This window comes from Podarcis tiliguerta (assembly GCF_965153285.1).
Source record: "Podarcis tiliguerta genome assembly, chromosome: 3".
Lineage (NCBI taxonomy): Eukaryota > Metazoa > Chordata > Lepidosauria > Squamata > Lacertidae > Podarcis > Podarcis tiliguerta.
This window is the reverse complement of record NC_139536.1, coordinates 46002336-46019602: the sequence shown is the minus strand read 5'-3', so window position 1 is coordinate 46019602 and position 17267 is coordinate 46002336. Positions and strand designations below refer to the sequence as shown.

The following is a 17267-nucleotide window of genomic DNA, read 5'->3' as shown; positions in this document are numbered from 1 at the left end:
TGGATATGAATGAGACAATATTTTAGTTTATGCTGATAGTTTCGAAATCTTGTTTGGAAAACCTTACTTCTAGCTTCCATCCCTCCAAATAGCAATCCCAGCTTTGATGAACCGACCCTAACCATAGGAGCCAACTCCTAGGGGCTGAGGTCTCTTCAGCTCCAATAAAATATTTGAGGGGGCCAAGGGCCCCCAAAGTTAATGGGCATTGCCATTAAAATAGCGTGTATGTCTTGTGATCAATTATGTGGGGCAGGGATTACTTGCTCCCCCCCTCAATATTTAAGTTGGCACCTCTGACCCAAGCTGTATTTTTTCACAAACTCATCTGCTTACTGGTCCTGATCTCTAACAATTGTAAAAGATTGGGTGGGCATTCCTTGCTGCTCGAGTTCCTTGGTTTTTGTGTGAGAAGCTGCACCACTTCCAGGAGATGTGAGAGAGCCAAAGTTTGTTGCCCCACTCTGGGTGCTGCAAGGTCTTCTGAATGGAAGACTTGCCCTTCTGGTGTTGGGAGATGTAGATTTTTGTTTTACTGCTGTCCTCCCTGTGGAGATAAACTTCCCTGGTGCTGATGGCAGTGATCTCAGCCTGGACCAGGTACTGTGTGTGCTCCTTCCCCTACCCTTGATTGAACTAACCACGGTTATGGGTTATGTCTGAACCAGCATAATTTATTTCTTAAGACTAATTAGCCTCTTAAACTTTGGTTGCAAACAAGATTCAAACCTGGGATTTAAATCTTGTTTATGATAGGAATCTCAGTTACTGTTAGACATGATTAAGATTCATAGTATCTTTTTCAAGCCGTATTCCACGCTCCCCTATTACATGATTTGATTAGCAAAAAGCACAATACATTGTAATTACCTTGCAGATAACAGAATTAAGAATAAGGATGACAGACTGAATAGAGGAGCAGAAAGAAGAATCCAAGCAAAAATGTGAAAACAGTCTGAGTGAAACCATCTGACCACTCTTGCCATCTTTTGTAGCTGAGGCCCCTTCCCAGAGGGATTTTGTCATCTAGCATTGGACTGGTGTTCATACACAATGCCCGAAGTTCAAGCTCTGCCATCTTCAGGTAGGGCTGGGAAAGAAACCCGGAGAGCTGATCCCAGGTGAACAACTCTGAACTGCTCCTGGTCAGTACTGAACTAGAGGAACTAATGGTTCAATTTGGTTCCTACATTCTGTTTAGAAGATCTACCCTCAATTGCACAGTATCAAATGAGACAGTGTTTAACACACACACTTACGTCGTAGGTGTCCAGTGCCAGTGGTTAAGCTTGTTCTAGGAGGTAAGGTACTGTGATATGGTGGTGTAGTACTGAACAAAATATCATTTGGCAAAGCTTGGTCTAGCATTGAGCTCCGCGAGCTAGCATATGAAGATCCTCTCCGATTGCTACATATGCTCTCATCAGAAAGAGTGCGGTATAGCGTCTTCCTTGGAGATAGGTTCCCGTAAAATGAAAACTATGTTTTTTCAAAAATATAAATTAGAAAATATGTTCCATCATCATCATCATCACCACTATTACTACTTTATTCATTTATATACTGTTTAATTGGTGAGGTGGCGTCTAATGATTGCTCTAATAGTTCATTCGGTCGATAAATCTTACGCACTATAGTACACTAACATCAATCATTTTGGGTAATCTGGCATTTTAGCAAAGTTACTGGATTATTAGATTTTCTTCTGACATACAAGCATTCATCATAATGAATGATTACTTACTGAAATGTTGTATTAACTCCAGAGTAATAAATGAAACCTCTAGTTCTCTGAAGGTAATAGTTGCAAGAATTCTTTGAAATCCTTCTAAAACTGTTAATGTGTAGTCTTGATTTAAAGACTGTTCTAATCTCTAATCCAAGTCATTAGCTATATATAGACTCCAAAATATAACTTGGATTAAACCAATTATCTTCTACTTCTCATTTGCAGAAAGTCGCTTGATCCTTCCAGGGTCCCTCTGATGGAAGGAGGTGGCAATTTTCACCGATTCCCCTTTCCTTGATGCCAGGATTGGGGAAACTTTCTAGCCCCGAGGGCCAGATTGTTATGTTCTGTGTGTCCCCCCCCCCCCCGCTGCCTTTGTTTGACAGGTGAGTGGAACCAAACACCTGAGAGCAGAATCATGGCAGGTGAAATCCCAAAGCTAGGAAATTCTGGGAATGGAAGCATACAGCCAAACTGAGCAAGATTCAACCCCACCCTCCTGTTCAGCAGACGATGTCACGAGTGACGAAAGCTAATAGGTAGAAGGGTATGTTTTGGGGAAATGGCTTCACAGGCTGGAGGTTCCCCACCTCTGCTTTAGGACATCAACCAAGTTCTCTTAAACCCATTTCAGGTATTACTTAACCAGTATGATCACTACACAATATGGAAAGTGGATTCTTGGAAATGGCTCTCATGTGGTTCAGCTGAATTCCCTCACCTTCCCCCTCAGGTTTATATACTGTCACTAAAGTTATAGCTAAAAGAATTTGTTACTTGCTTTACCTTTCTCCCAGGGCAACCCAAAGCAGCTTACAACCCACCAAACAGACAGTTATTTCATAATAGCCTCTAAGCTTATTTTCTGGATAACTCTCAAACCTCTCCAGAAATGCCAGTCCAATTCTCTATACTTAAAATACACTTCAAAGAATGTGTTAAAAATGTTCAAGTTACAGCAGCCTAGCTCATCCATCACATTTAACCATAGTCCAAATGTGGAAGTTCAACACCAGTATTTTCAGAAAATTCCATCCCAAATGAGAATTTATACATAGCAACTTAAAAAGCAGGGGTGGATAACCTGTGGACCTTGAAATGTTGCTTGACTACAACTCCCATCATCCCTAACCACTGGTCATGCTGGCTGGAGCTGATGGGAGTTGGAGCCCAACAAAATTTGGGGTCCCAGGGCAGCCATCCCTGCCTTAAAGTGAAGAGCTTTCAGGTTAAATATACCAAACCTCCTGACTATAACCATACCAGGCTTCATATTTGTAAGCATGCTTATTATTAGTAGTAGTATTACAAGCTCTATACTCTCTCTCATTTACAGCTCTTTTTAGAACTTATCTCTATATCAAGCAGTGCTCCCACCACTATAACTGCCTCTAACGATTACACAGAGACAAAGAAAAAAGTAACAGCAGCTAACCTTTCTTCTGCCTTCCCCCACAGAGATGTTGTCGGGCATCATCAACTTCAGAAACTCTTCTTTTGATAAGACTCGCTGACTTTCAGAAACTGTATTCCTTATAGAGGCCTGAAGCTGACTTGACGATAGGCCCTCAACATCACTATACATTCTGTAGAAACAATTTGTTCTTTACAATTAGAGGGAATGTTGCAAAGTTGTTAACTCTCTAAAATGATGATCAAAACTGACACTAAAACCACAGTAACATCATTCATTAAAAGTTCCAAGAAAGTTTTTTTGTTTGTTTTTTAAAGTTGGGTTCCAACATGGAGGAGAAAACACACAACCAAATTCCTTTCTGTTCCTGGATTATTATTAAATAAAAAATAACAAAGCACACATTCATGTTGAGTACAGATTAGGTTACTAGTAATAAAGCATGAAATTCCTTATACATTTATGTAATTATATTATTAGAGCATGTTTTCTTATTACCAGAAATTTTGCAAAGCTGTTTTGGATAAGAAATCAACAGCACATAAAAATGTATAAAACAAACTGAAATACTCAACTATACACTTTCCTTCTACATAGTGATTTAGAATTTTGATTTCATGCCATATTGATAGAAAGCAGCTAACTTTGTCTGGCCTTTCCCTGCTTCTTCCTAGTCCGGGATTATACATCATCTACCCTGCATTTCCCTTCATGATTTAGGCTCTCCTCCTCCAATCCACACAGACTTTTCTTCCCCAAGAAAACAAACTCTCCCTTACTCTTGGCATTCCGAAGCTTCAGACTCCTCAGGTGTAGGGCTACCTTCTGACTTTTTCCAGCCAATGACATATTTGCTTATAGCTCCTTGTCGAGGGTAGCATTTTGCTATGGAGCCAGAGATTTGTTGACTGCAATTTTGTGACACTATGTACACTTTGGACGTATCTAATGATCCACTGCTTTTAGGGCCATGTGTTGAAGGACTTCCTGAATGATGTGACCCGCTAGAAGAGAGGAAAACACACAAAACAAAATACGCAGTGAAGTACATGAGGAAACATGTGACAGGAAAATATATCACATACATATTTTTTTTATCCTCAAGTCTTCTCAAAAGGACAGAAGTCAGTCATATTTAATATTATTTGCTTTCTTTGTCCAATATCAATTCAATACTTTAAAGTCATCCTGGCTTCACTGGATGTATTTATAGAAATTCATAATTTCCCCATTACAGCTGATAGGAAATTTATTTTGAAAATGTATGCTGTACAATTCTCAAGGTAGCATCCATTAAAAGTAAATGAATTAGAAATATAACCTAAAACAAGAAAAATGTAGAGAAAAACACAGCAAAATGGATGAAGCCACTATTAAGGCCAGTACATGCTGGAATACCTAGGCAAATAAAAAATAATTCTCCTACTACCAAAAGGATATCAAGGATGGCACTAGATGACCTTCCTTGGGGAGGATATAACATAGGTTGCTACAACCAAAAGCCTCCACTCCACTTCCTGGGATCAGCTATATGATTTCTTTCAGGAGGCGGGGAATCCAGAGAATAGCCTCAGATAATGACCACTGTGTTTGACAGTGTTATTCTTTGGCTAGACTGTGCCCAATCAATTTAAAAGTACATTTTGTTATAGATTATAAAGCATTACTACATATGTCCCACCTTTCTTCAATTTAACTCAATGCTTAAAACACACCAGTATCAGATAAACTATTCAAAAATATACCCAAACATTGCTGTAAGAGGCCTTTCAAACATCATAGTTTAAACTGACATTTCAGCAAGAAAGATGAACACACACATGGAATTCCTATATTTCTGTGGGTTTTATTCCATTTAGCGGAAAGTTTTTATGTTCTTACTTCACTGCCATCTTCTACAGCTTAGTTAAGTTGAAACTGAAACTACAGAGACCAGATGTACAAAGACATTGAGTACAGAACTTGAAGTGACAGGATTTCAAGTGCTGAGTTGGTTTGTTTGCAAATGTTTTGTAGTTCAGAAAAGTTAAAAATAGGAACAATTTCCACTGGTTAAGTTCTTAAAGCCTTAAAAACTCTAAATGTGGAAATCCTAAGACACTTTTTAGAAAGTCTTGTTCTGTTCCACTCAAAGGACATATGTTTTTACTCAGTATTGCTAGGGAATGCCCTGCAAATCACTACCATCCTAAACCAGACCCACTTGTTCACAAAACAAAGGTAAAATATGTACACACATTTGCGCGTCACATTCTTTTCAGTGTCAACATTTTACAAAAAAGTCATGAAGCACTCCATGTACTGAAAGAGCGTGTGGTAGGGCTACAGGGCTTGGTCCAACTTACTATCACTTTCATGCAGGCTAGCCTTGTCCAACACTGTCACACTCCCTTGATGCCAGCACATTCAAATGATGTCAGAAGGTCTACATAAGTACATCTGTGGTGGCAGTGGGTGGAGCTAGACCACACAGCCATGCACTCACCCAAGCTCTCTTTCAATGCATAGAGGGGTTCATGTGCATCTCCCTCCCCCCCCCCCCCAAGATTGCAATAGGCTATATATGCTGGGATAATCCAAAGGGTAAAGTAATGTAATTTACAGATTTCATAATTGAAGCATTAGAGGTAGGGGAATATCTAGTTCAATCTTCTGCCACATGGGAAGACTATCCACTCAAAAGTGTCCACATATAAAATCATGTTATCTAAATTAAGTTGTTGAACAAGCAGAGACTTGGCGTACAGCAAAGAAAACAGGTCACATGCTATTATGCAATTGCATGGAATATACAGCTCTACACAATATTGCATATTCTTCTCCTTTTATAATTTTACTGTCAAGCACATGAAGGCAGTTCATAAGGAAAGTGGCATTTTAGTCTTTCCTCCTCTGTTCTGAAATGTAACATTGTTGAAATGAGGTTTTATAAAAGCACTCGTGTAAAATGTAATGTTAATAGCAAAAAAAAGTAAATCCACGCTTTACTCAGAACTATCCATCACAGAATTGTGGAGCTGGAATCTTGGGGGGGGGGGGGGATTGCTTACCTGGAATGTGAAGATATTTCACTGAGGTCTCCCATGCTACCATCCCCTGTATGACTGCTAGAAATAGCAGAAGCATAGCTGTGAACAGCATACATTTTAGTCTCATCATCTGGTCCAGGAGTTTCAGATGATTCAGCCCACTGATCAGTCCGGCTATGTATCCCTGACCGGCTTCCAGCCAGGTGCAAAGGAGCCAAAATTGGAGCAGGCATACAAGGAGCTGTATCAATCCCACTGTCAGTAGAAGCCCCTTTAATGTATGTTAATCCAAGCAAGTCAGTGTCCATTAGGTCTTCGGAGCCAAAGTGCTTATCATCACTGTTGCTGGATGTGTTACTTGACAGGGTATTACTGCTGGAATGGCTGGAACAGTTTTTGTCTCCAATCTTAAAGAGAAACATTTTACAATACAGTTTTTACTTCCTTTTATTCACAGTTTCATCAATCAAAGAAGCAAGCAGCTGCCTCACTACTTGTTGGAAGTGCCAAATAAAAATGAAGCAGATATAATGAATAATGCTAACAGCATAAACTTGTAATATGGATAAAATAATTAGTATTTTGATTAACACATGCTCAAATGCATCTTGGTGGTGGTGGATTTTTTTGAGTGACTTTTTGAATTAACACTTTTTGCTTATTGCATGATTTAATGGATATGCCATTATCACTTGCATTTTTTTAAAAAAATTATCATGTGTAAGCTGCTTCAGGATTCTGGCTATGGGAAGCAAAGAACAAATTTAATAAACTAAAGTAAAAACAGGATGGGAAATAATTTGCCCATTGTATAAAAGATTCCACTGTGCAGAGTAAATTGTGTTCAGTTCAGAATAAATGTTTTAACATAGTTTTAAATTAAATCCCTAACACATCATATTACATCAGCAAATGTCCATTTTGTTATAAGAGAACCTCAACATGTTTGCAAGTAACTGAACACAAGAGAAACTATTTTAAGAAAAAGACTGGCTTCAGCCTCTGCATTTGCCCCTCCTGATGCTGGGCAAGCAAGGGACAGCGAAACCCAAACTGTTCTCACCTTCTTTTCCCCACTTTGCCATAACAAGCAAAATATGCAAGATTCAAAATCAAGAAATACAGATAAAGTCAACAATATCAGTTCCTCTTGTATTGAGGAAAGTCAATGTTTAAAAGGGTGTAAGTGAGGAAAGGGAAAGGGATTTAAAATGCCTGTGTCATATTAAAAAATAGCCAGCACATATCCACCTAAATGTGTATGTATGCAGAAACATAGGATAAGACACAGGATAAACTTGTGCCAATGTTGCTCCCTCAGGTGGCTTAGATAACCAGTGCTGTTTCGATCCTACAATCATCCTTCAGTCATGAAGATGTGCTGTGACCAGCACTGGTTTTGTCTGGACAGAGTGTGGGAATCAAATATGCTGAAATAGTAGATTTGATGATTGCTCTTTTGTTTCACTGACAAAAAGGCGATGAACATTTGCTAGCTGCAACATGGGGGAGGGACTGCTTATGCATACGAACTAGAGGAAAGCGAAGAATTTGGCTTGGCATAGTTCCCTTGTCATTTAATTTACCACAAAAGTGATATTTGTGCACAAACAGGCTCTATTTTCCAAATCTCACACTTCAGTTCTCACATTATTTAATTCAGCTGGAAATAATTGTTTCTTAACATCAGGTCATCACCACCACCACACAAATTAACAGGAACAAGCATAACAATATATTCTTATTAGATGCATTCTTTAAATGTGAAATTTTGCCTAAATAAAAGAAGTGCAATTGCTGGTAATTAAAAGAGATGCTTATCCCTCACAATATGACAAGAAATGGCAATGTATGAATGTCACTTGAATACAATAGGAAATGTATTCAGGACTATGCAAGTCAATGTAAATTACGTTCTAATCAGACACCAGAGTGATGCTTACATGAAGCTTTAATCCATGCAGTGCCCTAGAAACCTGCACATGCCCTTTATAATGAGATTGTTTGAGGTCACTGCCAGAAAGAATACTTGAAACTACTTCTGCATCAGTGATGCTTATTAGTTGTGCACACACTTTAGAAAAAAATTCAAGACTCTTGCAACTTATTCCACATCTGAGATTATAACACTGGCAGATACAACTGGATGGCCTCTTTTCCATTCAATTTTTCAGTTTTTCAGTTGTTCTATTAAAATGATAGGTCGCAAAACAATGCCAAACAGAACTGTAGGACATAGCAAGATACAGAAATAAAATTATTAACCCCAATAGCTCATTCATCTTGCAGGATAGTTTACCATCTGTAATTCGTACTTCCCATTTCTATACGGGAAAGCAGGGACAAAACATACACTTTAAATCAAGTTGCTGGCTCAAACGCAACCAGATATTTGCACAGCTCTCCCAACTTTTGCAACAGAGACTGTGCCCACATATTTGGAAAGATTCCTAATTTGGGAAACCCTAAGAAAAAAGACTTACATGAGAAAATTTGTTTGGTGAATCCTTGCCACTGTTCTCTTTCTGTAAAGCGCGGTCTTTATAGGAACTCAAGACTTTGGTTGATGGTGCATGCCACTTGGTTTCTGCCATAAATAATTATGTGTTTTAATTTCTAAACGCACAAAACATATTGTACAATGAAAAGAAGCTCACAACTTAATGCTATATGCATCAGGTTGAAACAGTGATGTTCTTTGAAATTTCCTAGAGCAGAGAGTTTACTCTTGCCCATCATCTTAAAAGATAATTAAACTTATGTCTATACAGCTTACTAAATGAGAGTTCTGAATAAGAAGGGCCTGTTTGTACATGTCCTTTTGCTGTGTCATTTGTACAAAACATGGAAATGCAAGCACAATGCAAAATCAATACACACATCCTCTTAATGTTCTGATGATCAAAAAACAGAGGGAGATAAACAGTATCATTTTAAAAGGAGTCATCCCAGTAGCTTTGAGGAAAAGTAATTTAGCTTGTATGTGGATAAAAAAATATCTTAAAACTCTCTGCAAACAACAAATGTGATGAGATACATATGCAGCTGATTCTAGTCTTTATTCAAGAGAGTACTATGCGCAGGTGCACAAGACTGTGAAAATATGGTAGAAAATGGTGTGTGCAAGGACGTTTGCAATTATATGAGGAAGACAGAAACAGGGAAATAGGAATATAAAAAGAGAGAAAGGAAGTAGCAGAACTGTATTAGAAAAAAACAGCCTTGTGGGACCATATACACATTTAGCTGCAGCAAAAGCTCCCGATCATGCCACAGCACTAATTCTTGTAAGTTCCATGCAAGGACAAAAATGGTACCTGATAACTATAAATCTTGAGATTTAGCATGAGTGAATCTGTATTTTCAGCAATCTCACTCTCACGTGAAGAAAAATCCTCTGTAGGTTTACACACAAATATGCAAATCTCATATCGGAGGAAATCAGGTTTTGGAACAGAGATAGCCTTGATTGGCCTGGTGGAGGATTTATACCAGGAGCTGGGCAAGGAGAGTGCTGGTTCTTGACCTCTCACTAGCTTCCAATACTATCAACCATGACATCCTTCTAGATCACTGAGCTGGGATGAGACTTGGAGAAAACGTCCTTCTTGGCCAGATTTCAGAATGTGCCAGTGGGAATAATCTTTGGGATTTAATTGTGTCATAGGGCTGATATTCTCAACCGTGTTGTTTAACATTTACATAAAATGGCTAGGAAAGATTTCCAAAGGTTTTGCATTTGTTACCATCAGTATGCCAGTGACACAGAGTTCTGTATGTCCTTCGCCTCTCAAGCCAGGATGGCTGTAGTAGTCCTTAACTAGTGAGATCACTGACTGATTGGATTGGATGTGGGCTAACAAACTAAAACTTAATCTAGACAAGACAGAAGTGTTCATGGTTTGGAAGACTGCTGAGCAGTGACTGGATTTCAACCTCATTTGGGATGGGTAGCAGTCCTCTTGGAAAAATCAGGTTTGTAGCCTTGCCCATGAATACACAGGTGATGGCTGTGGCTAGGAGCCTCATTGCTCAGTTTAGGCTGCTGCACTGACTGCACCCCTTTCTGAAAACTGCATACGTGGCTGTGATCACTCATGCCTTGAGACTAGCCAGTGCAATGTACCCTACCTGAAGACTGCAGCAAATCACTCTTTATGGAGTACAACCTTCACTGGTTACCAGAAAATTTCCAAAAACAATTCTGGGTATCACTTTTAAACCTCTAAACCAGCATAGTAAGTAAGCCCATAGAAGCTGGAGATTGTGCAGTGCTTTGTGATTCTTTTAAAAAAATCTTCTAAGGCCTTTAAGATAGTTTATATTGCAAAACATTATACAAGTGGAAAACAAACCAGCAAAGCTGTAATTAAACTGAAACAGAATAATAATCACCATTGGGATGCCTGGTCGCTTCCAAAGATTCTTCATGTTCTCTGCCTCCTTCACTCTCCAGTGGACCTGAACCCTGGTGATCATGAAGTAAAGGGGACTGGCACCTATTAACAAAGAAAGAAATTGTTGCTTTCCCCTGCTCACTAGGAAAGCTTCTCATCCACTTTATAAAATCCCTGCTGTAAAATGGCACAACTATATATTTTGAGTATTGACAACTGGTAAGCAAAGAAGAGTAAAACATTCCACAGTAGTTAGAACAATTTAAATATATTCTGCTTAAGTTATTATTTATCTAAGACTTATACACAAAGTTGCCCAAATATAGCTGCTGATACCCCTGCTAAACACATTAGATCTTATGTTGATTTCTTTTTTAAATGGGTGGTTTTGTTACAAGCTGAACCGCTTTCACTTGAGCAAAGCAGGGTACCAGTTTTTCACTAATCAGGTCTATCCAACCTAGCCCGCTCCCCCCACCCACAGCCAAATGCTGCTCCAAAAGCTTCTCCTGAGGGTTGGGAGACCCTCTTGAACAGTATGAGATATGACATAGGGGGCTGCAATTGCTACAGGGGACTGGTGAAAAACAGCTCCCTCTTCTTGTGCTAGTTGATGCACTTCCACTAGCAAATAGACGCCACTAGATACCACCACCACTCAGCTATGTATGGATTGCCTCCAAGCCTTCAGAGATGGGGCAGATTGACTACAGCAGCACATACCATATTTACTTGAATCTAATGCACCATCGAATCTAATGCACACCTCAATTTTCAGAACCTTGAAACCAAAAAAAGTATTTGCTGGTGAATGTAAATGTGCCATCAAATCTAATGCGCACCTTAATTTTCACAATGTAATTTGGCCAAGAATGGTGAGCATTAGAATTGAGTAAATAAGGTAATTAAATGATTATCTTTACAAAGCCACCTATGAAACATTCTACAACAGCCAGTTGGATATTCCACACGTAAATTAGCTTCTACAGTTACTGTTCATAAAAAGGGATTCAGATGTAAAGAAACAAATACCCATCATATCCCACTTGGTGTCTCCACTGACTACTCCCACTTGGTCCTGGGTCACTGGAGGATGACTGGTTGCTCGGTGAACTTCTGAAATAGTGACTCAAGTAATTAACCATGTACACAGATCTGTGACGCTTCAACAACAATCAATTTTTGATATAAATTCCTAATGAAATTAGAAATACAGACAACAATATGAAGACATTGGAATAGTTTTTGTGCAATTTAAACCATTTTTAGATGCGGGGACATCTAATGATATGCAGCCTCCCTTCATCCCCACTTCAGTAGCCCTACAATCTGCTCTGGAGGGGCCTGCAATGAGGGAGCAAGAGACTGGTAAGGTCTGCTCGTGTGATACTGGATGTTTCCTACAGTCTGCACATTTTCGCATAATGACCACAATTCAGCACTTTTTAAAGTACATATAGATAGATCCTTGCAAGCAATAGTGTCTTTGCGCTCATCCGCACTTCCATTTGTCCTGTGATTTCTAGGTACGGGCCTGAGAGGGGATTTTTTTTTTGTCCAGCCACTTTCCCTGGAAAAACCCACTGCCTACTACAGAATTGGAACAAATGTCAATTGGGTTTTCATTTAACTTTTAAGTCATTTCAGTTTTTAAACAAAGACATCATTCCACAAATATCCATTTGCTCTTGGACGTTTATAGCCATGTTCTATTGACGTTACAAATATAATAAAACTCTCTTGGAATGAGATGAAAGTATTAACCTGCAAGCAACTAATTTCATTTTTTTAAATGCTTGTTGCTCTTATTCAGAAGTTCTTATTTTATTGGTCGACTACCACAGTGGCTGAATTTGCCTGGTACCTAGCTTTTATATTCCATTATAAATAGAGAAGAGGGTGTGAGTTTTAATGTCGTCTACCTTTTAAAGTATTATTAGCACTGACCATTGTTTCAACAAGGATTAGTGGAGGCGAACGCTAAGCTCACTGCAGCTCAAATCTGTTAAAACCTTGTACAGTAGTATATGAATGAGGTTTAAAAAGAAAACAGCTTTTAAAAAATCACTTCATACCAAAGACCAGAAAGGTTTACTAATAAAGCACTAAGAAAAGACAGGAATTAATAACAGAGAGAACATATTACCTTGCACCATCTGGCAGCTTTCTGTCAAATGAAGTACTACGAGGAATGGCTGTTTGCGCCTGCTGGAGAAGCTGCTGGCACTGCAATCTATCAGATGTTCCTAGGATTGGAGAGGCACGAGAAAGAGGCTGCCCTGCAGGAGCTGGCACCCGATGCCAAGTAGTATTCCTCCTGAAAGGGGTTTTATACTCACATGGGGTGCCTTCACTGTCAAGTTTGTACTCCACCATGGGAATTCGACACAGTTCTGAGCAACCCCTGCAGTATACAGAAACATAATAATCCCTGAGTCTTGTAGAGATACAGCCCATCATTTTTAAAAAAGAAGTATAGCATGTGCATGTCATAAAATTATATATTATATCAGTTATATCATAATATAAAATATGACCCATCATCTGTACTCTTACACTAGATTATGTAAAATTTAAGTTGTCAGAGATAAAACTGAATGCAAAGCAGCTTTTCCATTCCAAGGAAAACCTGCCTGCTGAACATGCCGCTAGTAACCCTGGTGTCCAAGATATCTTAGAGTAAACAAGGAAGACTTCAGTGGGATTGAGGGGTTATTTTATTACCCACAAGTTCACTGAGGGCCCAACCAGAGGATACATTAGCTCCATATCTGTGTTGTTTAAGTGCAGAGGACTATTTTTTTAAACACATACTCCCTGCCCAGGTGGCCTAGCAGTATTAAGACCCTATTATGGAGTAAGGGGCTTTAACCCTTTAGCCTCCTTATGGTACCAATTCAGACCAGGCTTCCCATGCTGGCTTCTTGCATGGGGAAAGCGAGCTTTAAAAAACACACTGTGCTAATTGCAAGTTTGAGGGGCCGAATTGACTGCAAAGGGTTAAAACCTTCATGCCCCATCATTCTAAGGTCCCAGTCTAGATTGCCAGTAGAGGGATGGGCAATCTTTTTTTTAAAATAATAATAATAACAGCACCACAATACCTAGCACTTAAGGGCAAATATACGGAGCCTTAAAACTCATCTAGAGGTTATTTGAATGGCTTCTCAGCAGGAAAAGGGCAAAGCTTGAATAAGTGGCGTTTTCTACCTATAGTGGTCACTAACACAACAAAAACTGAAGCCGATGCTAGGACAGCATCACCTACGTTAAGTAATGGCTAGATTTTTTTAAAATCAATGACCTGATCAAGCCTGAGTTTTGAGATAATATAACATGGACCTTTGATTTCAATGGATTTTCCAGAGTTTGATTTCAATGGTCTGTAGACTCATGAGGCTGAAAATCTTTAGCCATGGGAAGCATAGGGTCTAGCCCATCTGTCCACATTGGGAAGGAAAATATGCTGAACATGTCAATAGAACAGGGATAAAGCCTGGGAATAGATTAAGGTAGCAAATTAGCTATCCCTCCTGTTCACTGGACATATGCCTGTGGTTGTGAAATGCAGTGACAGAAGCTTGATCTGGATATGGGGTAACAAAACTTAGGGCAGTGGTGTCTTTAACATTTTGACAAGCACAGAAGGTGGGAAACCGGACACACATAATCTATTATAATTTGTCCCAGTTGCTGATTGTGGAGTGGAGTTTTAACCTTTATAGAAAAGTATCGGAAAGAAAATCATGTGAGAAAAATTTTGGAAGTGGAGAGTACTCTTTTTCCAGGGGGAGATAACTTGGAAAACCTCGTAAGTTTCATGATCATGTCTTCATCTTAGGATTTCCATCATAAGTGATGTCCACTAGTATTGTCTCTAAGTCCCCTGCTGTCATATTTTCTGGTCTCTGAAGGAAAGGTAGTTGAAGAGCAAAACAGTGTTTTCGCCATGAGATGTAAAGTGAATTCCTTCTTGTTTGGGTGGTAGAGTCATAAACATTGTACAATTCAGATAGTTGGGCATCAAACAGGACAACATGATATATATGGGATCAGTTATAAGGCAAGTCATGACATCATATGAATTTTAGAACCTGTGATGACTTCCTTGTCTCTGGTCTCTTGAATCAGGGTTTAAGATGTGATCTAGTATGTTGTATATTCCCCCATGAACAAATATTTCACAGCACAGACCTGTCTTTACAAAGGAAAGGAGTCTTTCACAAGAGGGTTCTATGTTCATATTTAAGAGATTATATGTTTATATTAAGGTCAGTTTTAGTTTTAAACCAATTCCCAAATGAATAGTTGAGTTAGCCTGTTCTTGCAAAAAAGAGTCTTACGGCACCTTGAGCCTTTGATGTTTTGCAATAACCTTCATGGTTTCAACCACATTATTTTTAGAAGAGAAACAGATTATAGACTGAACTTTTTAAAAATGTAAGATTACACTTTTATCCATTTTTATTCACCTTGGTTGGAAGTAGTAAAAAACAGTGGACTCTGGGGAAAACTATACTTAGTCCAGTCTGCTAAGAAGGCTTCAAAGAATCGGATAATCCAGGAAGAGCAGACATTCTTTTAAAGAGGCAGTTGAAGATTCTCATATCACAGGAAGTTTATACTGCAGAAAATCCCTTCTCCTTCTGTTGGGGTAGATGATGACTTAGGAGCCTGTAGAAGGGCTCTGACTTTTCTAGACTTTTTGCTGTCTGCAGCCTATCCTAAGCTATGGATCCAACTGTTTTGGAATGGCACCAGTGATAATCAGGAGAATAAGTACCAAAAAGTGTTATTTCATACTTGGAAGCAGATGGCAAAAATCTCCAAATGAAGCTGAGAAAATCTTTCAGCTGCCAATTATATGCAACTTGAAAAAAACAATGATATACAGACATATTTCTATGTCTTCCAAAGGCAGCACATGTGTGGCAATATGAGTGGCAGCAATAAAGGGATAATTTCCCCCATTTCACTCTAAGAAATTAATTTTTGGAGAACATCCATAAATAAAATGCAACATATATATCACCAATTCTACAATGCCATAGTTAAATATGTTAATGTGGCAGTCATACACAGCAAACACTCTCCCTATTAAAGAAAGCTAACTGAACGCTTGAATTAGCTGAGATAAAAAAATCATTTATTAAAGCGGGTATAACGGACATGTATTCTGTCCTCATAATATCCATCTGCCTAGCTACAAAGGCACATCTAGCACAAGGCTGCCTCTTTTAACCTAAGTTTCCCTTTCTACTTTCTCAATTTCTTCCTTGCTCCATCTGTTCTGGATACTTTTAGTTGAAAGTGAGAAATGGAAGAAAACATTGGTTGCCCAATCTCAAAAAGAATATTTAGAGCTGAAAAGGGTGCAGAAAAGCGCAAGCAAAATGATTTGGGTTTGGAATACCTTACCTATGAGGACAGAGCATGCGGACAAGCAGTAGCTAACATTTTTGGTGCTGAGGACTGCATCGACCCATGGCCAATCCCTCAGGGGCTGCATGTCAATGTGAGTGTAGTCAAAGCCAAAGCTTCTTAACCATTTGCCTCATTAAATATACTGAGTATCCCCACCCCTTTCCTCAATATTCCTTATTACTTTCTATCCTTTTCCCCCTTATTCTCCATTAATTTCCATTCCATTCCAAAAGCCATATTAATTTCTACTCTATTTCCCTATTTCAAATCCCTTATTAATTTTCACTCTTTTCAAAAACATTGATTAATTGCCACCACTTCCCCCTTATTCCCATATTGATGCTTTCCCCATTCTATAGTAAACAGTTCACTTTATTCAGAAAGCACTGCTCACTTAACTAAAAGCAACCAGTCCCCCCAGTATACAATCCATCCTTTATTAAAATAACTTATAAGATCCATTCCATCTATTACAAGATAGCACTTCTCTCACAGACTGTGTTAGCTGCAAGTCTCATTAGCACCAAATGAGCACTACCCATTTAACAAGAAAGCCATCTGTGAAAAGGGCAAAAGAATGTCAGCAGTGAAGACACAAATAACCTACTAGCTACTGTGACTTCTTACCGTCTAGGTGATCCATCTTCATGTGGCTGGATAATCACCACCTTTACAGTCACAGAAGTGCGCAGCAGGTCAATCATTTGTTCATGAGTCAGGGTTGCTACAGCTACTTTACAGATCTCCACAAGGCGACTGCCTTGACGTAGGCCAGCTTTCCAGGCAAAACCAAATGGCTCCACATCTGCTACAATCCCTTCAAAGTTAACATGGAATCCGAGCTGTCCCAAGCCATTTCTCCTTAAGGTCATTTCTGTTGTTTCACATCCTCTAGTTACTATCTAAAGGAATAAGAAATTAGTGAGACCACAGTATAAAAGAATAGCGATGTAAAAATTCCAGAAATGGTGAGCTGTGGGTAGGGTGATATTGAAATGGTTTTTAAAATGTGATTTTATCCCCCTGCCATTAAGAACATGAAGTGTAATATTTATTATAACCTATAAAATAAAATTTTATTGTTTGATATGTTTCTGAAATCCAAAAGTAATAACAACTTTGTTTTATTAGAACAATTATAAATCAGTGTCATGGTGGAACCAATACATAAGAGCCACACTGTTAACTGGGACTTACTCCCAGCTAAGTGTTTAGGATTGCAGACTTAAGGTCTTCCAATTATTCTATTTGTGCTAGCATTCCAGCTTGCCAAA

At 38.8% G+C, this 17267-nt stretch overlaps 1 protein-coding gene across 6 annotated transcripts in view; it reads right to left on the bottom strand.

The window, feature by feature from the left end:
• Nucleotides 1–17267, bottom strand: part of SIPA1L2 (signal induced proliferation associated 1 like 2) — a 74484-nt gene that overhangs the window by 15376 nt on the left and 41841 nt on the right. For all 6 annotated transcript variants that reach the window (XM_083433869.1, XM_083433872.1, XM_083433873.1 and 3 more), the window contains 9 exons: nucleotides 16621–16895; nucleotides 12716–12973; nucleotides 11602–11685; nucleotides 10568–10671; nucleotides 8656–8759; nucleotides 6194–6579; nucleotides 3923–4147; nucleotides 3165–3315; nucleotides 1260–1479 (listed from right to left, as the gene is read on the bottom strand). In XM_083433869.1, the coding sequence (XP_083289995.1) occupies nucleotides 1260–1479; nucleotides 3165–3315; nucleotides 3923–4147; nucleotides 6194–6579; nucleotides 8656–8759; nucleotides 10568–10671; nucleotides 11602–11685; nucleotides 12716–12973; nucleotides 16621–16895 (1807 nt within the window). The remainder of the gene's footprint in view (nucleotides 1–1259; nucleotides 1480–3164; nucleotides 3316–3922; nucleotides 4148–6193; nucleotides 6580–8655; nucleotides 8760–10567; nucleotides 10672–11601; nucleotides 11686–12715; nucleotides 12974–16620; nucleotides 16896–17267) is intronic.